Source organism: Muscardinus avellanarius (assembly GCF_963383645.1).
Source record: "Muscardinus avellanarius genome assembly, chromosome: 6".
Taxonomy (NCBI): Eukaryota; Metazoa; Chordata; class Mammalia; order Rodentia; family Gliridae; genus Muscardinus; species Muscardinus avellanarius.
The window spans coordinates 88,961,213-88,985,115 of NC_137791.1; the positions used below are offsets into that span (position 1 = coordinate 88,961,213).

General features: G+C 33.9%; 1 protein-coding gene across 32 annotated transcripts in view; it reads right to left on the bottom strand.

Moving 5' to 3' along the window:
* The window catches only part of ADGRL3 (adhesion G protein-coupled receptor L3), a gene marked incomplete at both ends in the record, with an annotated part of 570,571 nt that overhangs the window by 461,855 nt on the left and 84,813 nt on the right, over positions 1 to 23,903 (bottom strand). For 31 of the 32 annotated variants that reach the window (XM_080697690.1, XM_080697685.1, XM_080697686.1 and 28 more), the window contains one exon: positions 20,681 to 20,894. In XM_080697690.1, the coding sequence (XP_080553816.1) occupies positions 20,681 to 20,894 (214 nt within the window). Of the gene's footprint in view, positions 1 to 20,680; positions 20,895 to 23,903 lie in introns of those variants that run through there. The other variant, XM_080697697.1, reaches the window with a different exon arrangement.

The window sequence follows — 23,903 nt, forward strand, 5'->3', positions numbered from 1 at the left end:
TTAATTCCAATTTATTTGGAGGTGGGAGTTTATTAAAAGCATCTAAAGTAACCATGGATAATTTATGCCCATTTTATTCAGTATATTAAAAAAACAACTGCTCACAGGACATTTTTAAAATTCAGATCAGAAGCTAGAGGGTTCTAATTTAATATATTTGTTATCACAATGTTCCACATTTGAAAATAACATAGGGCATGCCCAAGGGAAAAAAGGATTAAGACATAACAATATTAGGTGAAGCCAGGTTGCTTAATCAGGATCATACACATAAATACAAAAAAAAATTTCAGAGAAAAAATTCAAAAATACTCAAAATAGAGAGAAATTGAACTAAATAATATGATTTAAAGTATAACATTTTAAAATGACTTCTAAATATTTTGGGTGTTTTCCTCACAAACCATGTTTGTTTCTTTAATTTTAAGTGCTAAGCTTTCAAATATTAATAGTCCTGAAAGTGAAACAGGCATATTCTTACACATAAATGACTTTCTAAAGCCTAAGAAATGTTTTGAAATAGTCTTTAGCATACAGTCCAAAATAGTGCTACAACATATTGTACCTTGCTTATTAATTCTGCAGTTCGAGTTATTTCAGAAGGTGTATAATAACACAGAACTATAGATTTCTATGGGAATACTGATGTGTAAATTTTAATTAATACCAACATTAAACAATTTGAAATTCATATATATATATTTTTTTTTCCTTGTAAAATTGGCAAACAGACTAACTAACCAATCTGACTATTGTTGGCAATAATTTTCCTACCTCATCCCTACTGTGACTTCCTTTCACAGTTAATAGCTTCACAGTTGATAAGGCTTATCTACATAAACACTAACAAATAAGTATTATCTCCCATTCTAACAGAATGCTAAACTATTAAAAAATAGACAACTTGAAACATGAAATAAAAAAAACTATTTATTCTTTTCACCTTAATCTTAAGCAAGCAATTTCAAATAGGCTCACAGGTAGTAAGTGTAATATTAATTTTAAAAAGAGGCTGTAACTTTAAGAGTACTGTGACATGATTGAGCTGATTATATGCCAGTAGCAATACTTCAAGCTTTTTTCTAATAAAATCCATAGCTTTATAGTGCTTCATATATTAATAAGTTAGATTATTCTGTTAACAGTAGAGTTAAATATGTTACAGGTAAATTCCAATAGCTATATTACAGTGCCCCATCAGATTTCAAACCATAAAACAGACATTTGTTTAGAAGATAAAAGTCTTAGATGAAAAGTTTATCTCCTCATTCTTATTATCTGTTTATACATGTATAGTAAATATGGAAAAAAAGACCAGCAAAAGAGACAAATATAAAACAGAATAGGTAAATGATAAATCCAAGACATTTGGGCCCTGATAGACTAAGCTAGGTTCTAAACTTACAATTTATTAAATTTATATATTTCTCTACTATAAAAATCAGGGATCATTGCTCTGCTTCATCTAATTAACTTAGACCGCATCAACTCAAATTCCAAATAAATGAAACACACGATTTAAAATGATGTCATGTCTGAGGGAAAGAATTTCTAACTAGTCTATAATAATTTAGTAATTTACTATCTAGTTTGATCCAATCTAATTATGAAGATCTAGCTTTGACATACTACAATGCATGTTGAAAGGTTATACCCTGATGGTCTTCAGTTTGCACCACCCAAAATATCATTGGAACATAGTGGATGGTATGATTTTGAAAGTGAACAGAATTGATATTTTCATCACTGTCTCTTCTGTGGACTTGAGATTGTTTACAAAGGCCCATGGATAACTAAAATAAACCTCCTTAACACACAGCTTAAGTAAAAGATGAAATACATCCCATTTATTGACCCCTTGAAGTAAGCAGTATTCACAATGCTTTTCATTTTTATCCCCAGGTTCTAGTAGATACCAACAAAATACAAACTAAATATCTCTTTTACATATAATGATTTTGCCCCATACGGTGTATTTTTAAGTATTCAAAAATACTTAAATTGAATGTATATTTTCATAAAAATTCATTTTTTGTTTTCTCTTATATAATAAAAGCAACTAACTTCATATGATTAGCACAAGAATAGAGTAGACCCTCTAGACAGTGCACCATTTTCTTAATTTATCATAGTTCTTAATCTTCATCACCCTAAAACCTATGGAGATTATCTTTGTATCTCAATAGATAAATAATCTATAGACTGAGTTTATAAAATCCTCCACACCCTTTTTCATTTCTCATATGTACCTCATTTCTTGTTTGAATTTTTTATATTTTTTTAAAAATTTTACCAATAATTTACTTGTTTTTTCTATTTTTATATACCTTTAAAAATAGTCTTCAGCATTTTCATTAAGTTCACAGTAGCCATGCTTATGCTGCTAACTTTATCAACAAAAGAAAAAAAGCATCATTAGCATGTGCTATGTTCATGGATACCACTGTGATAGCTCAGGGAAAAGACTGGGAGTACAAAGAGATTAGATCATGAAGGCAAAGCTGTGAGGGCAAGTGTGTGAGACTGTCCACAGGTAGTAGACATAATGGTCCAGTTTTGCAGGCTTCATGCATATTTGTTCCTCAAGTATATCATCTCTCCTTCTAGAGTAGTTATTTTGACAGATACTGAGGATTCATCTTATTTTTTTCCCCTTCTCTCATCCTTTACATCTCATTTGCAGCAATTTCTGATAATTTTCTTTCAATCAAGTTGACCTTTCTCTAAATGTATCATGGCCATCCTAGATGAAGCCGATCACATCTGAACTGGCTGTCTTTCTATCCGGTCCTTAGGCCTCCATTCTTCTCTCTTTCAAATCTATCTTCCCTATAGTTTCAGACAGGGATAATCCATTTCATTACTTAAACTATTAAATGGAATCTACTCATGGGCACTCTTATGTACTGCATTGTATCCCTAAATTTATATATTGAAACAATATTCTCCAATGTGACTACATTTATGACAGTATCTTTTTTTTTTTTTTTCCATCCCTGGTATCAGGGATGGAACCCAGGGGCATTGTACCTCAGAGCTACAACCCAACTCATTTTTTTTTTTTTTTTTTTAGTCTTTTTATTTTTGAAACAGGGTCTCAGTGAATTGTGAAGGGCCTCACTAAGTAGCTGAGGCTGTTGTGAACTATGATGCTTTTTTCTGTGCTTCCCAAATGCTGGGATTACAAGCATGTGCCACCATGCCCAGCCTGATGACAGTAACTTTATAGAGACGATTATCATATAATGAAGTCATAAGGGTGGGTCCCAATATTACTGGTCTCCTTATTAGAAGAGAAAGATACCCTGGGCATGATGGGACATGTCTGTTTTTACAGTACTTAGGAGGCTGAGATAGAAGGATCAAAGGTTCAAAGCCAGACTTAGAAACTTAGAGTCTCTGTTTCAATATAAATAAAAGGGCTGAGCCTGTAGCATAAAGGTAGAAGAGTTTAATACCCAATACAAAAAAAAAAAAAATTGTGGGAGAAAGACAACCAAGAGGCATATAGAAACGGAGAAGATCATATCAATCTACAGTGAGGAAAATAACATCAACTAACGAAGAAAAGAAGCCTCAGAGGAACACAACCCCGCCCCTGCCAACACCTTGAACTTCTAATATCCAGAATTGTAAGAAAATAAATTTATGTTGGCAATCTAATACAGTCACAATAAAATCATCTCCTCCTCCTCTTCTTTTCCTTCTCCTCCTCTCCTCCTCCTCCTCCTCCTCCTCCTCCTCCTTTCCTCCTCCTCCTCTTTCTTTTCTTTTTTGGTGCTAGGAATGAAATCCAGGGTGCATTCTACCTTTAAGTTATAACCCCAGCCCAATTTCACTTTTAATTGGAAGACTAGGTCTTACAAAGTTACTGAAAGCCTGGATAAATTGTGGAGACTAGCTTTGAGCCTGTGATCCCCTTGTCCAGCCTCCCAGGTACTGGGATTAGAGGCATGCTTTACCACACCCAGCCAAAGTCTCATAATCTTAACACAGAAGGCAAGATATTACTTTTCCTTTATAAACCTCACTTTTTTGTCTCTCTGAGTTATATCTTAACTTCCAATGTCATCAAAGTGATTAGCTCCATTCACATCTAATGTAATTCCATAACTTTCTCTTAATCTATGGCAAACTTTTAGCCTAGAATGCCGTTCTGACTTCTTTCCTTTGTATGTGAAAGCTAAGATTTAACCATTTTTAGCTAAGATTTTACCTGCTTTATACTTTATCCCAGCCCATCCCAGGTTGCATTAGGAGTCATCCCCATGGTACTTTTACTACCTATATCACTTTTATTGAATCTGCAAGAATTTTAAGCTATGCATGTGTTTGTCCCCAATTAAATCTCCTTTTACTTAGGAACAATTTAGCCATATTTAAGTCCTCAGCATTTATTAGGATTCCTGGCAAAGAGTGTGTGGAAGAATTTCTGAAAACATGACTTACTTCAGCAGCTCTTCTGAGTTTGTTCGTGCCATCAGGCCTGGACTTGCAGAGCATCAGCTTTCAATACTCATTTCACATTCATTGCATTTAGTCTAGTCTGTTGCGATACAGAAACCCCCCAGATGTGTGGAATGTTTGAAAAGTAAAGCATGCGCTTTTCATATCAAAGTCATTTTCTTGAAAAAACAAAGTAGCCTTTTGGGACTTATTAAACCTTTAGTTTGAAATCAATGATCTTAAACTATGACTATAATTAAATTGTACCTCTAAACTATAAGCAGAACTACTTGCATATGACAATGTTTATAGAGAATGCGCAATGTTTAATGAGACTTTAGTTTTGCATTTATTCTGATTGACTTAAGTGGGGTTGCAATGCAGTCCTAGAAAGTAGCACCACTTTGGCAATTTAATATGGCTGTGGACACACATTTGCTATAAATATTTCTTAGGAAACATTATGTTCTCTCTGAAAAGACAAAATTAAAAATATTCTCTAGTCCTGAAAATACAGAGAAAGTAAAAAAGCTTATTTGCTATTTGAAGATTCAAATTCTGAGGAAAATTACTCCCATATTTTATATATGGAAGCAAGAGTCTTAATAAGTTTAAAGGATTCCTAGAAACCGAATAATTTACTTTTTTGTTTCTATTTTACTGCAAGGTGCCCTCTTCCTATAATCAAGGTTTACTATATTGTTGTCTATTAACAGACTTCATGTATTTATAATATACTTTTATTGATCTTATATTCAGATTGAATTAGAAAATAATTTTGAAGTATTTGGTAACTGCTGAAAACATATATATATATATATATATATATATATATATATATATATATATTGCTGTTATAAATAATCACACACACTCTGAATCTAACAATGGCTGATTTAGTATACATGTTAATAAACAAAAGGTGTAGAACTCTGTAAAAATTTCACCAATTGCTTTTATAGTAGCACACTTGGAATTGTTTTACTGTGTTTTATAGTTTGATCTAGTGAAAGAAAAAAATATCATTTGAGCTTTTTTTTACTCTTTCAAGACTTTTTGGTAAAGTCATACTATAGAATTTTAAACATTCAATAATGTTAACATGCAATTAATTAGTTATTTCATTTCAAAAGAAAAATGTGATTTTTTTTCACATTTTCTCTTTCTTGGACATTATATTTCAGAGTAAAAAGATCACTGACTAAAAACTATTAAATAGTTCTTAGTACTAAGTATGGCCCATGTTCCTTCCTCCAGTTCCTTTAATGACCTTGACCTCAACAACCTGGAAGGCTGCATGGGCAGAAGCCCCAAAGTGGTGTCCGGGTCTTAGATCAGAAGCTCAAGCATCAGCTCACGGAGGAAGCTATAGTGTTACTCTCAACAGACTAATCAGACAATAAGACTGGGAAGGTTCACAAAGATCTTAAATGCAGAGTTTTTAACACAACTAAAATTTGAATTCAAAAATTGCCAAAACATCTCTTCTGTGCAAGATTTTCCATCAGATCATAGGTAAGCCATTGCTCTAAGTGCTTGGAATTAATGCACAGGAAAGGGTTTTCTTTCTTTCAAAATAGAAAGACTGCTCTGTGGAAATAATGTTGTCTTCCTTGGTTCCTTTGGTTTGGCTTTTGTGCATGGGGGCTGTGTCATTGAGAATGTCAAAGCTTCTGAGCTTTCTGAGTCTCTGTGATTGGGGTGCATCGTGACATTAAATTGAACCCCAGAGGTTGGGGACTAAGAAAAAAGGTTGTTGCTAAGTTTAGTTTTTCAAAGGTGGCTTTTACTTGTTCAGTTTTTGTTTCGGACTGCCAAGAAATAAATGTTTTATTTGTAAACTTTTGAACATATCTAGAAGAGCTCACTTCCTTCTGGTTCCAGTCTGCTGGAGGAGGGTATTTATATGCTAAGGAAAAGTCTGATCACACATTGTGTGGTATTTCAAACTGTGAAGTAACTAGCTGTATAGAAAATTAGTGTTAACATAAGCCGGGTGTGGTGGCTCACGCTTGTAATCCCCGCGCTTCAGAGGCAGAGACAGGAGGATCGCGCAAGTTCAAAACCAGCCATGCGTGCTGGCTTAGGAGACCCTGTTTCCAAATAAAAATGTAAAAATAGGTCTGGGAGTGTAGCCCGGAGGTAGAAGGGCTTCCAGGAACCCCAGTACCACCAAAAAAAAAAAAAAAAAAAAAAAAATGAAGAAGAAAAGAAAATTAGTGATAACATATATTTGGGGGAAAAAATTAAATATTTCTAAACTCTTAGCTTGGGTTGTCCAAGAAGCAGTTCCTTTTAAGAGTAGCTCTTATCATTTTTACCAGTATCAAATTTTATATTCAAATCCTTTCTCTGGGGTTTGGTAGTTTCTATTCTCAAATTTAACCTGCTGGGTTTAAAAATACAGCTGGCCCCACAATTCTGGTTATTTCACACAGCTGAAAGTGCTGGAGTGATGACATTGCCTATAATCCCTCCTAGAATTCCATTTTTGTTAATTACTAACGTAAACAGTGTGTGTGTGTGCAGTTCTTCCTTATGTGGGCTATCAAGATGTTTTCTACTATATTGGTGGGATGAAATGGCACTAGATAGATAACATTCACAAAGATAAAACTGCCTTCTCTATAAACATAATTATTGTAGTGATGTATCTTATGTAAACAGAATAGAGAAAAACCTACAAAATTGATTATTTAATATCAAGTCCAAGGAACAAGATTTAGAGAATAAGAAGCCATATTTCCTATCAGTAGAGCACCTTTCCCATAACTCAAAATAAAGCCTATTTTAAGTCTATAGATGAGTTCCAAACTGGGAAGTTTTGAGGGAATAACATTCCTCATTATATTTGTAATATTTACATTATTTTTCTCCTTTATCTATTTTGAGTGAAAGATAATACATTTTGTGGTTATTCCATGTGGAACACTAGCTTGTCTTTGGAGTGGAGGATAGATAGTTTGGATTTTCCCTAGCATCAGTTTCTCTCACTCGCTGTCAATAACATACAGATTAACTGAGGATGCCCATTGTTCCCTCATTTTTCAGTGTGGGCTTTCCCTGGAACTAGAACAACTCTTAGTTTCAGTCAGTAGGTGCTGACTGGTTAAAGGCAGGTTTCTTAACATCAGCAGTATGAACTTGTAGGGCTTGTCCTGTGACTGGAAGGATCTTTTGAAGTACATCCTGCCTCTTCCCTTACATTACTGCTCTTCTAGTTTTGACAATCAAAGTTATTTCCAGGCATTTCCAAATGTTTCATGAAAGGCAAAACCACCTCCACATGAGAGCCATAGATAGAGACTGCTGGCAAGCAGAACCAATGAAGATAAATGGGTTCTGTTGGAAATGCAGGGAGAGAGGTGCCTCTCTTTTAGTTTATGGAGCCTTGGAACTTCTCTAGCCCATAGGAGCAAGCTTGGGTTATTAGTGGTTGGAAGATGTTATTCTCTGGAAATCAAAGGGAGGAAGCAGCCAGTCCAGAATTACCAGATATGAGACAGGGAAATTATTTCAGACTGCATCTAACAGTTCATAAGGAATACTTTCCCAAGGATTATTACATTATTTGAACAAGTACAATTCCGTTTACTTATTTACTTACTTATTTTAAGTTAGATTTTATTTCACTTAAAACCGAATTTTTCTTAACAGATACATTATCTGACAACTTAGGTTCAAAGGTAATTATGGTGGAGAGAGAATAGTAGACAATTTACTCTTCAAAACAGAAATCACTTTTAGACATAAGGAGCATGGCATCCCTAGGTATGATAGTTTGTAGGGCAATGACAATGTTTCCACTCTTCTGCTAAGAAAGATGCAAATTCGCCTTTATTTCTTCATGTAGTTCTGAAATTTTTTTCACAAACTCTTTTTTTTTGCCTTCCATAGCTGACTGACCACATTGGAACATGGACAGGCTAGTTCCTACTACCACTGGCATGAAATATGACACAGAATGTCAATTTTGAAATATGAGACTTTGCATATAAATAGAAGCTTTTATAGGTTTTGAATAGTGCAGTAAGAATGAATATGTATTTCCAATAATGCTTGGGCTTCATGAACACAGTATCTAGTGTATGCAGATTTTGTTTCCAAATTTATGGCTAAAGTATTACTACTGTAAAAATTAATAGTCTGAGTTCATTGAGATAGTGTTCATTTATATTCTAAAAATGTGTTTAATTGACATAAACTGAAAGGGCAAAAAATATGTACCTTTTTTGTTATTGGAAATAAGATTATATTCTTCAAGTTTAAAAAATAATAGATTCAAGCTGGGTGTGGTGGCATTTGTCCAGTACTTGAGATGCTGAGACAGAAGGATTGCTGGTTGAAGGCCAGCCTGAGCAACTTAGTGAGACCCTGTTTTAAAATGAAAATAAAATAGGCGTGGGAGCATAGCTTAGAGATAGAATGTCCCTGGGTTCAATCCCCAATATCACAAAATAACCCCAAAATATAGTGTTATTTGGATCTGTTAAGTGGATAAGCAAAGCAAAGGGCTGTTTTTTTTGTTTTGTTTTGTTTACAATTTGAAGAAAAAGAGTCATTCTTGGAATTGTACTACTAGATTTTAACTAATTTGAGGAAAGATAAATATAAAAATTGGAAATTGTACATATACTTTTAGAGTAGGAAGGTGATGATGTTGTTTCACAAGAATATAATGTATGGAGAACACTAGGGGGGACAGACTGTGCATCCTATAAAAATCAGTCTTGAGTTCTCAGAACCTCAGGAAGTGAAAGCCCCAAACAAAAGCTTTATTGATTTTAAAAGTTAAATCTCGTGCTTTAACGATTTTCCCCAAACCAGAACTTATCACCCAGAATCATAAAGGAATTAAAACAAGTAAAACTGAATAAAATACAAATATAAATATATCACAACATGTCTTTCAGAACACAGAGCTGATGCACTGCAAAAGACATAATAGAGAGAGATCATTCCTAAGGCAGGATTTCTTTAAATACTCTGTTCTAACTTACATACAAAACCAACACTACCAAAATCTAGAAAGGCATCTCTTATTTGACAATAGACAGCAATGTAAAAACATTTATCTCTGATCATAATAGCAATTATTTTACTGCTGACATACATGTGGAAAAGCACAGACATTTTTATCCTTATAATGAGCCTTGAAGACAAGTAATTTTATTCTAAGTTGCTCAGAAAGGGAATATGTACTAGGACACAAGGTTTAGAATTTAAACCAACCTGTGCTTGAAAGATTTCAAAATATGCTCTGAACCTAGAAAATGAGACATAAATATCTGAGAACTAGGTGGTGATCTCTAAACACCTTCCTAAAACTAAGATAATTTTTGTGTTCCAAGAGATATCTTTTCTTGTCTATACAGAGCTTTTGAATATCTAATTTCCAATTCACTTCCCCAATTAATTAAAAAGTAAGTTTTCAAAAAAATCTCACCCATAAATAAAAGATATACATTTTCACAATAACATATACCAATCATAGTACTTTTCAAATAAATGAGTTAAAATATGATTATAAAATTTACATAATTAAATTTGGAATAAAGATATAGGATTACATCTTAGATTAATTATTTTACCTGTTTAAGCATAAGTTCTATTATCATCAAAACAAAATAACATTTATTTTTTGATAAAGATATTTAAAATAAAATAAAATTAGTAGATTAAACATGTATTTTTCATGAAATTAATCTCTATCCTAGAAATATACATAATAAATCCTTTACACACATATGTATATAAATGTGTATATCCACATATGTGCCAATGCTAATTGTATACTCTTTTCAGCTGCCACTCTAAGAATAGTTTGAGTTCAAGCTACAACCAGCAAAAGAAAATGTACTGCACTTATTCCTCACAAAAGCCTGTGGGACAGCAGACTAAAAGAATCTAGGCGATAGGATTCATGTTGTGGTTTCCATTTGTGACTTGTTGCCTACAGTGTTTCAAAATGAATTACTAAAATATGCAGATCAGATATGTGTCAGATCATATCACATCAGAATAATATTTTCTTTTATAGGCACTATTTTAGATACATGTTATATACTTCATTAATTACAATGAAGTAGAAGTTTTGATTAGTTTGTAGGAAATTCATATTCCATCCCAATATCCATGTGAGCTTGGACCCCTTATATTAATTTATGCTTTATAATTTTGATGATACTCATTTAAAAATTTATAGAAAAAAACTATAGTATTTTACCCTATGTCAAAGCAGGGAAAGGATATTGGAGAAATGTTTGACTATAAAGTCATTTGAAGGATTCTATGTTTTCCTCAGAATCTAACATAAAAAGTAATTCAGAATTTCATCTGCTCACGCCAGTATGATCTACTCAAATTCCTTGAGAAGGCGAAAGGACCTTTATCATGATGAATTTTTCAAAGACTGATTTGTGAAAAAGGAGTGCATTTTTGTGACCCTAATTTCTAAAACACTTAGGGCGAAAGAATTTCCACTGTCTGGCAAGTTTATTGTTATACCCCACTATAATAAGCCAAATATTTGGGATAGAGTGAGGGACAGAAGATGAAATGAGTAAGTATGTAAAGTTAGGAGCATGTAGTACAGCACGCACCAAAAACATAAATATAACACATATCGCACGTATTATAAACTCTCAAGGATGTTGCATTGGTGGACTTCACTTTATTGCCAAGAAACAAATAGAAACCTCAATGTTAGCAAATCAAAAGATAATATTAGAATATTGTCTTTAATATCACCTTTTTATTGATAAAAGCTTATTGTACATATTTATCAGAATATTGATACTAAACATGCCAAGTAAAATCAAATGTCCAGGAGTATATTAAAAATATACATGGTTGTGTAGATCATCAGTGGAGAAGGTCTGGGATCAAAGTGGCTCTAAATAATTCATAACATCAATAATCTTAGGTGAAAGATTGTCCTCAGTACAATTACTAACTATTCACCTTTAAACCAATAGCCATATAGTCCCTCTTTCTATAACTATTTCTCCTTGTCTTTTTATTTCTTTTGAAGTATATCTCCTTTTGTACTACAATATTCCTGCAGACTTGTATCCTTTGCCAACATTACTTCCTTAATACACTAATAAGTCCTAGAAATGGTTCCAAATGTCTATTTGCAGAGATCGATAGTATTAATAATTATGAATCCTGGCATTGTTGGAAAAACTGGAAGTCTTTTTTAGCCAAAATGCAAGCACATATATATTTATATATTGAAATCAACACATACACACACATACACACACACACACTTTTGCTTTTACAATTTAGCAATCCTAATTGAAAATGAGCATGATTCATATAATTTACTGCCATGCAAGTGATAGAGTATCTAACTCAAAAGGAACCAATTTATGCATTTTTAACATTAAGAAATATTCAGGTAATAATTATTTTATAACACCTTAGAAAATAATATTTGTTAAACTAAACATACTGATACAGTTGAGAAGGTTTAAAATATATGGAATGAGTTATTAAGTATACTTATTTAGTAATATTCTTAAAAACTAAGAAACAATAAGCCAATTAAAGTTTGTGGCTGGTAGAAAGAAATAGTATTCAAGGAGGTAAAAGTAACAGTATATTTTCAGTGTAATCTAAGTAACATGGAAAAAATAAAATGAGGATAACAGACATGAATAAACCTAACTATATAATAAAACAAAGTTACTACAGTGTAGCACAAATAAAGATTTATTTTTCTTTTTATTGCCAAAAGCTTCTATGATGAAAGTTGCTCTACCTAAAATCTTATTGTATAAAATACTAGTAATTATATAGCATTCCATTACTTGTAGTTTGATTTAAAATGTTATTATGATACATCTTCTCATTTACAAGCTTTTAAACGTACTTATAGAATATCTTTTTTTTTTTTTTTTTTTTTGGTGTGTGTGTGTGTGGTACTGGGGTTCCTGGAAGCCCTTCTACCTCCGGGTTATACTCCCAGACCTATTTTTTATATTTTTATTTGGAAACAGGGTCTCTTAAGCCAGCACTGCTGGCTTCGAACCTGTGCGATCCTCCTGTCTCCACCTCCCAAGCGCAGGGATTACAAGCAAGCGCCACCACGCCCGGCACTATAGGATATATTTTATAACTGATGAACTATCACAGTTTCTAAACTTGCCAACTAAGTTACCATACTGGTTTAAAATTACTCCCCATTTTCACTTGAAAATGTATTTATTAAAATGTTCCTATTAGATAACTGTTCACATTAAATGCCAAAAGTTAAAATAATAAAATAATTATTTTGTAGTTTTTTCTTTTTATGTCTCATTACAAGAGTACTTGGATTTTTTTTTCTGTGAATAAATCATAAGGTAGAAACTTAATGCTACATAATACTAGAAACTTCGTGGGATGCTCTTCTTATCAGATGTGACAATTTTGACCAACTACTAAGAGTGTGCACATGCATATTTGCCTTTCAGATTTAATGACCACTTTATATTTATTTCCTGGTTTAGTCACCTACTAAACATAATGCACATTTTTAAAAAGGTTGACAAAGCAACATATCTGAAAACTTAACATGGATTTTTTAGTTGCTTTACCACGGGTAAAGCTACAGGTTGGCCATTTTGCCATGTGCTGTATAAATGGGATCTTCTTTAAACTCTCTGCTTTAGTTCAATCATTCCAGAAGTAAAAATAAAAATGATATCCGTTTTATAAGAGTGAGTAAAGAATTAAATGAATTAAATTCATACAGGTTCTTGGAATATTGTCTGCAAATAAATGCTTAACAAGTATTGAATGTACATAATTTTAGCTGGAAATATGTAGTAATACAATCAGCTTGGTTCTACCAATAGCTATTTTTTTCCATAGTACTATACATTTTATAAACATGTGCTACATATAGAACTATAAAATGATAAAGTTTTAAAATGCTGATGAACTTTGCTTCTAATCATCATCATGATAATATAAAACATTTCTTCTCATGTAAAATCGCAACAAAAATCTGAGCAAGGTAATGAATATGTTTGATCTCAGTGCTTGGGAAGCTGAGACAGAAGGATTCCAGGTTCAAGGCCAGCATGCCAGTGCATGGTTATTTAGGGAGACACTGCTTCAAAGTAAAAAATAAAATTAAGCCAAAGAGCTTCTGTACAGCAAAGAAAATTATCAAGAACTTCAACAGAGAGCCAACAGAATGGGAGTAAATTTTTGCCAACTACTCCTCCTTTAGAAGACTAAAATCTAGAATATACAACAAACTCAAGACACTCAGCACTAAGAAAACAAATAACCCATTTAAAAATGGACAGTTGAACTAAATATATGCTTCACAATAAATGTGTCAAAAATGCTCAACATCATTAGCAATCAGAGAGATGAAAATCAAAACTACCTACACTGAGATTTCATCTAACTCCAACTAGGCAATCATTAAAAACCCAAACAACAGCAGATGCTGGTGAGGGTATGGAGAAGTGGGAACTCTAAACATTGTTGGTATGATTACAAATTAGTGCAACCACTTTGGAAAACAGTATGGAGAATCCTCAGAAGAATGGGAACAAACCTACCATATGCCCCAGCAATAGCACTTTTGGGTATCTACCCCCAAAAATGGAAACCAAACTACCAAACTAATGCATGCATATCTATGTTCATAGCAGCACAATTCACAATTTCTAAACTATGGAACCAGCCAAGATTTCCATCAACAGATGAATGGACTAAAAAACTATGGGATATGTACAGAATGGAATTCTACTCAGCCATAGAGAGGAATAAAACTGTGTCATTTGCAGGTAAATGGATAGAACTGAAGACTATTATGTTAAGTGAGATTAGTCAGCCACAAAAATTTAAAAAAATGGATGCTCTCCCTAATATTCAGAAGTTAGGAAGAAAGGGGGTCATAGTAGGAACTGTAGATTAAGATGGACAAACCATAGATGAGCAAATAAGGTGACCTAACTGAGGGGAATGGGGGGAAGAGGGAAATCCCCTAATGTATATGATATACATTCACAAACATATCAAAGTCAATCACAAAGTCAAACATGAGACGGAGGGAGAGGAGAGGGAATCGAGTAGGAACTGGGTAAGGGCTACCTGAGTGATGTGTTCCTGCATGCATCTAGCATCTTGTACCCCATTGAGATGTATGACTACAAAGTACCAATTTTAAAAAATTAAAAAATTTGAGCTAATTATGTATATAAAATTTTATATACATTTTCCAAGAAATGCTACACATTTTACAAACCATGCACAGATAAAGTAAATTCTTTCTCAAAGTATCTGGCATGTAGAATTATTATTACTACGAATAGTAATTGAATATATCTCCTAATAATCAAACATATTCTATTTTGGCATTTGGGAGGCTGAGACAGGAGGAATGCGGTTTGCTGACAGCCTCAGCTACTTAGTGAGGCTCTTTGCAACTCAGTAAGATCTTATTTCAAAATAAAGAATAAAAATAAGCCTGGGGGTGTAGTTCAAAGGTAGAATGCCCCTGGGTTCCATCCCCAGTACCACAAAAAAAAATTCAATTTTGGATATTAAACCTCAATCCTGCCAGGCATTGTGATGTACATCTGTAATCTTAATCCTTGGGAGGCTGAGACAGGAGGATCCCAGGTTCCAGGTCAGCTGCAGCAATTTTGTGAAATCCTCAAAAACTTAGACTTTGTTTCAAAATAAAAAAAATAAGATAGGGCCAGGTTTTAACTCAGAGGAAGAATATCCCTAATATCAAACTTCAGTACCAAAAAAAACAAACAAAAAAACAACAAAAACCCAACAACTTAAAAACACTCCCTACAAGCATACAGACCTCAATTGAAATGAAAATTACCTAAAAAAAACTAATGGATGATGTGGATAGATTACTAAAAACAAACAGAATGGCTTTTTTCCCTTCTTAATTTTCTCTAAATATTTTCTCCATTTCAAGTGTCTACACAGAATGGGAAATCACTTAAAAAGCTGAAGGTGGGTAAAAGATGACAGTGAACAGTTAGTATAAATAAAGAAAATGAATATGTGAAATGTGACTAACCAGGTGAATCTATCATCCTAACTCTCTTCCACTGAAGTCCTTTTAAATTTTATTTTAAATTTGCTTGGCAATGCATTTATTAATGGCTGTATGTGCTGCAGTTAGAATTAACACTGCCAAATGAAAATGATCACACGAAATTTAAGAGTGTCAGGAAACAGCTGCTCAAATATTCACGAACTCTGTCTCGACACGATTGACTCATTTTTAAAAGAAGTTGAAATCAATGATAAAATTAAAAATATGGTTCCAGTATACATACTTTAATTCCTCTAACATGTCTAAGTTTATTATAGCATCAAGATCACAAGACTGTGATCACTCCCCACCTTGAAAAATACTAATTAGCTTAACAAAGTTTCTATTAATCACTTTATTTTTTTATTTTAAGCAGGTCATATAATTTTGTGAAAGATTAAAATGTGTGTCTTCATAAAAAACGACTTCAGCAATTTTCAGATTAAAATGGGCCTAATTGTGTTTGCCTCTGGATTACAGGAACCACTAAATAACACAGGTATTCACATTTCACATTTCACATTATAATTTACTCATTTAAGAAGTATGGATAACTTTAAAGCAAACAGAATAAACTGTAACACAAAAATAATAAAAGCAAAAACAAGCCATTTATTTTCAGATATCAATGGGAAATGAAGGAAATAATTATGTTTTTCTGCTATGGTTTGGATATGGTTTGACCGTGTTCCCAGGAGTTCACATGTTGGGAGCTTGGTCCTTGGTGTGGAGATGCAGGGAGAAGATAGAAGAATCTGCAGGAGGTGGGCCTAGTAGGGCAGTGGGGGTGACTCCCTTAAGAGGTATCAATGTAGTTCTGCTTATTCCCTTCTGCATATGGCCAGCTACCTTTCCATCCCTAATATGCTTTGATGTAGACAGGGGCTGGCACTGTGCTGTTTGATCCTCTAGGCACCAGAATCATGAGCCTATTTCTTTTTTATAAAAGTGCTTCATTTATTGTGGTGCTGGGAGCTGGGAATCTAACCCAGGGCTTCTCTCCTTTTTTTTTTTTTTTTTTTTTGGTGGTACTGGGGTTCCTGGAAGCCCTTCTACCTCCGGGCTACACTCCCAGACCTATTTTTACATTTTTTATTTGGAAACAGGGTCTCCTAAGCCAGCGCGCGCGGCTGGCTTCGAACCTGCGCGATCCTCCTGTCTCTGCCTCCCAAGCGCGGGGATTAAAATCGTGCGCCACCACGCCCGGCTAGGGCTTCTCTCATTTTGGGAAGTCCTCACTCTACCTTTGAGCTATATCTCCAGCCCAAACAGCCCAATTTTTTTTTTAATCTTATCTTATTCTTTTGTAAAATACCTCCCCTCAGGTCTCAGGTATTTTGTTATGGCAGCAGAAATACAATAATATGTTAACAAAGCATTGGTTTCTCTATTTTTGCATTTCATGATCACTTTAACTTAAAATTATTAGAAATTAGTAAGACAATAAGTTTGTGAGAATTAGGTTTACCAATATTTACCATATTAGAAATTATCTCTTAGAACTTTTTTTTAGAAATACAACTTGTGCTGGGCATGGTGGTGCACGCTTATAATTCTAGTACTTGGGAGGCTGAGAAAGGAAGATTGCAGTTTTGAGGCCTCAGATGCTTAGTAAAGCCTTCTGCTCTGTAATTTAGTGAGACCCTGTTTCAAAATAAAGAAAAGGGCCAGAACTATAGCTCAAAGCATAAAAAAAAAAAAAAATCAATGTTGCTACTACTTTGATCCCTATTAAGGGTCCAGCAATTTTATCTACCATTGTTTTTCTACTACTTATGCCTGTGTTACTATCATGAACAAGACAAATAATATAACAGTATAATTATGAACATAGTTTTGGCTTTGTAGACCTCCTGAAAGCGATTCCACATTTCCATAAACTGTGCTATAAGCAAGACAACAACAAAGGCTTGACATTTCCCATGGCAGTAAAGGAGTCAACCCCACTCCCTTTAGCTTTCATGACAGGCTGTCATGCACATGACGTACATTCACGAACATATCAAAGTCAACTACTAAGCCAAGCATGAGAAGCAGAAAGGAGAGGGAATGGGGTGGTAATTGGGTAAGGGATAACTGAGTGATATGTGCATGTATGCCTCTACCACTTGTACCCCATTAAGATGTATGACTACAATGTACCAATAAAAATTTAAAAATAATTTAAATTTAGAGCATACAGAAGTGATTAAGAACATTTAAGACATGGGGCCTAGTGGAAGGTACTAGTGGGTTTGGGGAGGGAGGTTCCCTTCAGGAGAGGTTATTGTAGTTCTCCTGGTACCTCAGTCTCATGAGAGCTTGTTGTTATCAATATCAATGATAAAAAATGTGTTACAAACTATAGGTTCTACGCCTATTTATTCTTTTAATGCATAGAACATGAACTCAAAGGAAAAGTTTCTGACATGAAGAATTATTTCTAATGTTATAATCTCTAAGAAAAATACAATACATAATCTAATGGACCTGCCAAAGGAGCAAAAGAGAGTATTTGAATGGAGAGACTCATGTATGCACACACAGTTGTTGCTGAACAGTCTCTAGGCTATGTGTACACACACACACACACACACACACACACACACACACACACACACACACACAGTTCTTAGCTTACTGGAAATGAATACAACAGAAGTCATAATCCTTTCATAAATAAGCTATAAAATTCCCTGCAGTGCTACCAATATAAACTGAGACACAACTTTCAAATGGGTGAGAAACAATTCTCTCTCTTTCTCTTTTTCTTTGTATGTCCCTGATGTGACTACAGCATGTGAAAATGTAATAGTGCTAAAATGCTGCTACTACTAAAAAAATTATATATATCATTTTAAAACATCTCATCTTTATACATTTAACATCTCAACTTGATTTTAAAAACTCTAAGGTAGAAATTTTTAAATTTCTATATTTGTGATTATTGCTTCTAATAGAATTCAAAATGCAAGTGACATATTTATATCCATGTCCCAAAAAATAACTGACAATATTTCTTTTACGGTGTCCTCACTGAAAAGCCCACTAAATTTAACTTGATTTCAAATGCTCTCATTTTAGCTGAAAATTGTGTATTGATAAACACATAAAGAAAAAACAGTCATTGTGTGTGTTGAGGAATGAGACAGAAATTAACAGTAATTGGCCTGGAAATTTCATTGCAGTGATGAAAATACTCTATGTAGGTTCGACCATTTTGTAAATTTATTAGAAAATCATGGAACATGTGAAATGAGTAAAATATATGATAAATAAAAAGCTTCAATAAAGTCATTTAAGCCGGGCGTGGTGGCGCACGCTTGTGATCCCAGCATTTGGGAGACTGAGACCGGAGGATCGCGGTTGGCAGACAGCCTCATCTACTTAGTGAGGTCCTCTGCAACTCAGCGAGACCCAGTTTCAAAATAAAGAATAAAAAATAGGGCAGGGGTTGTAGCTCAGAGTTTGAATGCCCCTGGGTTCCATCCCCAGATCCATAAATAAATAAATAAATAAATAAATAAATGTCATGAATACAGTAAAAGAATACACAGAAAGTCTGCCTTCTAGAAGCCTTCAATCTAATCATAAGAAAGCAGCTTAGGTGGCCTTGGCTATACCATAAGATGGGACAAGAAAAGTATTGACTCTTCTCTCAAAAAGTAAAAAACCTGCATTGTGGACAAATGTAAATGTACTGCGGGCAGTAGATCAAGTACAAGCAAGGCCTTGCTTCCATAGAAAATTAGCCACAGTGATTTCAGCTAACTAACAACACTTATTTAAGTAACTGCCAGCAGGACTTATTCAAACATCTCATGGGTGTTGAAAACATTTCACACACTCCAGATTGAGCACTTTAAATCTGCGTCCTATGAAGTCCATTGGATCCAGAGGACCCATCATAACCTTTTTGTTTTTTTGCAATAACTACAAGATCAAAGGGTTTGTTTTGGACGTCCTTAACGATATTAGTGAAAGGTATAAAACAATTTCAATAAAAATCTTATGCAGGTCCAAAAGCTTCTGTTGTTTTTAAATGAATCCTAATCACAGTAAAGCAGAATCTCTTGCTTAACCTGCATCCCAAAGGGCTTTTACAGAATCCTATGTTTGTTTATCAGAATAAAATAAATAATGCCGGGTAGGGTGGTTCTGGCCTGAAATCACTGTATTTGGGAATCTGAGATAAGGGGACTGCAGGTTCTCTGAGGACAGCCTCAGCAACTAGTGAGACTCAACCTAGCAAGAGCTTGTTTCCAAATAAAAAATTAAATCAGGTTGGTGGTATAGTTCAAAGGTAGAATGCCTCTGAGTTCAGATCATTACCATACACACACACACACACACACACACACACACACACACACACACACACACTAAAAGATGTGGTGTCCATTCTGTACCACTCAAAAAAAAAAAAAAAAAAAAAGACCCCTCTAGAGAGATGGTTGCAGCACCAACATGGAATAAAATGACAAATGACTGCAATTCTTTTAGGAAGAACATGATATTTAAGGCACAGTTGGAGATGTCTAATTTGTAATAATAGGAGAGAAGCAAAAGAACAACAAAATGCAATCAAACTTTTGTCAAATGGAAACCTTAATTTTAAATTAGTATGTCTCATGAGCACCCATGTTTGTATGAACCATCTTTTTTCAGAAAAGACAAACAAATCTTTCAGATAGGCCCCAGAATCTATTATCCTTCATGCGTACTCCAGATATTTTTGTAATCAAAGACCCGATACGTTGTACTTTGCATTAATAACAGGGGAAAATAAATTATAAAAATAAGACACTAATCCTATCAATATATTAATTACACAAAAATAAAATTGTGAAAAATACCATATATACCTTATATAATATTAATGCCATATAAATATCTTATATAATGAACTTGATTCTAGAAAATGCTACCAAAATGGTAGTATGCAGATTAATCCATGGAACTTAAAGAATAATGTAATAAAGTATAATGTTTTCCAAATGCTAATTTCTATTTCTAACACTAGTATTATGGTGATTTAGGGAAATAGATACTGAAAATTTGTTTCAAATTATCCTAGCATACACAACACTATTTATGTTCTTACCTGTGCTCAATAAGTTGCACAGCTTCAGGCTGAAGGTTTGTATTTTAGGCACAAAGAATAGAATGTTAAAGGTGTCATACCTTTGAGACATAATCTTATAGGCATCTGGCAGATAACATCGGATATTCTCCATCTGAGCAGGGTCAGAGTCACATATTTTGTCATCAGTCCTTCCGTAGTTGGCACTTTCGATCATGATGACATCAGTTCCTGGGCAGCGGAGCTCTATGGGGTAGCTCTCACAGGACAGCTCTCTGCGGACCACAGCCATTGGAATTGGGGCACGGCTGAATGCTACCAGAGGAGGAGAAAGGATACCATTATTATTATGTTCTACAGGGTAATACCTCTGTTTGTTTTTCCAGTGTGTGGAATAAACTAACATGAAATACAGCAGTTAGGATTTATAACTCCAGCTAAAATATGATATTTCTCCCTAAAATAAATTTTATAGAACTTTTAAGCAATGTACAATAAAATTATTTCTTCTCTCTCTCTCTCTCTCTCTCTCTCTCTCTCTCTCTATATATATATATATATATATATATATATATATAGTACTGGGGATTGAACCCAGGGGTATTCTACTTCCTGATCATATAATCTCTGGTCTATTTTTTTTTTTTTTTGGTGGAAACCCTTCTACCTCTGGGCTACACTCCCAGACCTGTTTTATATTATTTTATTTGGAAACAGGGTCTCTTAAGCCAGAGAGGCTGACTTCGAACCTGCGCGATTCTCCTGTTTCCACCTCCTAAGCACAGGGATTATAATCTTGCACCACCACGCCTGATGTTATTTCTTAAAATTTTTATCACATATTTTTCTTATAAGTGAAAGAAAATATTCTAGATTTTCCATTATACTTTGGACTGATGTGTGAGATTAAGACTATACAGAAATATTATCCAGTTTATAAAGTAAAATATTCACATAAATTGACCAGGGAGGTACACACCTGTAATTCCAGTACTTAAAGAACTGAGGTAGGAGGATTGCAGGTTGGAGGCCAGCATCAGCAACTTAACAAGACCATCAACAACTGAGTAAAACCCTGATTCAAAGTAAAAAATAAAAAGAGATGGGGATATAGCTTAGAGGATAGAATACCCCTGGATTCAATCTCCAATACAACAACAAAATATTCAGATAAATCATGAGGTGTTTATTTTCTACTTTCTTATCTTTCTAAAGAAATCACTATCAAAAGACATCAAAGGCACAAGAAACTAAAGGAAAATCAATACGTGGGATTGCAAGAAACTGAAGAGTTTCTGTACAGCAAAGGAAACTATCAAGTACCTCAACTAAGAGCCAACAGAATGGAAGATTTTTGCCAACTACTCATCTGATAGAGAACTAATATCTAGAATACACAGAGAACTCAAGAAACTTAGCACTAAGAAAACAAATAACCCAATCAAAAATGGGCAAGTGAAATAAATAGACACTTCACAAAAGAAGAAATTCAAATGTATAATAAATGCATGAAAAAAATACTCAAAATCATTAGCAATCAGAGAGATGCAAATCAACACTACCCTGAGATTACACCTAGCTCCAACTAGAATGGCAATAATTAAATCACAAACAACCACAAATTCTGGTGAGGATGTGGAGAAACATTGTTGGTGGGATTGCAAATTAGTGCAATCACTTTGGAAAACATTATGGAGGATCCTCAGAAGAGTGGAAACAAATTTAGCATATGATCCAGCAATACTACTCCTGGGTACCTAGCCCCAAAAATGAAAACCAAATTACCAGTCTAACGCATGTGTATCTATGTTCATGGCTGCACAATTTATCATTGCCAAACTATGGAATCAGCCAAGATGTCCTTCAATAGATTAATGGATTACAATATCATGGGATATGTACACAATGGAATTTTACTCAGCCATAAAGTAAAGCACAATTACATCATTTACAGAAAAATGGATGGAACTGGAGGACATTATGTTAAGTGAGATTAGTCAGTCACACAAAAAAGAAATCAGATGCACTCCCTAGTATGTAAAAGCTAAGGAGAAAATGTGTCATAGGAGGAACTCTAGACGAAGAAGATTATATAGATGAGCGAATAAGGCGACCTTACTGAGGGGATGGGAAGGGGAAAGAGGGAAATTCTCTAATGCAGATGATGTACTTTAACAAGCATATCAATGTCAATCACCAAGCCAAACGTTGGAAGGGAGGGGGAAGGAATGGGGTGAGAACTGGGTAAGGGCTAATTGGGTGATGTATGCATGTATGTCTCCACCATCTTGCATCCCATTAAGATGTATGAGTACAATGCACCAATAAAAAATTTTAAATTTTATTACTTTTGATTTTATTTTTATAATTTTTATTGGTGCATAATAGTCTCACACCATAACATAGTTCAGAGTGATAGGGACATACATGCACATAGCACTTGGTGGGCTTCCACTCCCTACACCCTCCCCATTGCCCTACATGACATTGAGATTGGGCACTGGTATTCTTAACATCAATGTGTTTCCTTCATTGGTTTTCCCTCCCATCACCACCCTTCCCTAAACCCTCCATCCTTCCATTGGAGTTTCTTCTCCATTATCTAAAGTCCCTTGTGTATCCTAATTACTCCCTTGCTTCCACATATGAGAGAAAACATATGACCCTTCACTTTCTGTAACTGGCTAATCTCAAAGTTCTTAAATATATTTATTTAAGTAGTCTAATTCAGTTTTAAAACATACTTTTGTTTTTAAGCAATAATCAACATAATTGGTAGTTTATTATTTAATTATAGAAGTAATACATTTTTTACGTAAGATAATAATAATTTGTGCTGAGAAAAAAATGTTTTTTTCTTTAGCTCCCTTCCACACTCTCCCTTCATTGTAAAGAGGTAACCAGTTACCAACATGCTGACTTTCTTACTATTAGGATTTTCTATCCCTCCCCCCAAAATTGTATGTTTCCTCCAATCTCTGTTTGGAATTGAATACATTTTACTCAGGTAGTGTCATATACATATTGTTTGATACCTTGAATTATTTCATCTATTAACTTAATTATGCAAGTTAATTAACTTAATTAACTTAATTATTAACTTAATTATATTACAAAATGTTTTCATTTCTAGATATTATTTCCTTTATTTTTAATGAGCATATTGTATATACAAAATTGTTCCATGTTTCTGGTCATTTGGGAATGTCTCAGTGTTTTTGCTTCATATTATAAAAAAAAAGATGTATATACTTATAAATGTACCCCAGCCATAATATATTAGAAAAATACAATTATTCAAATATATTTATGGTATATTTTTAA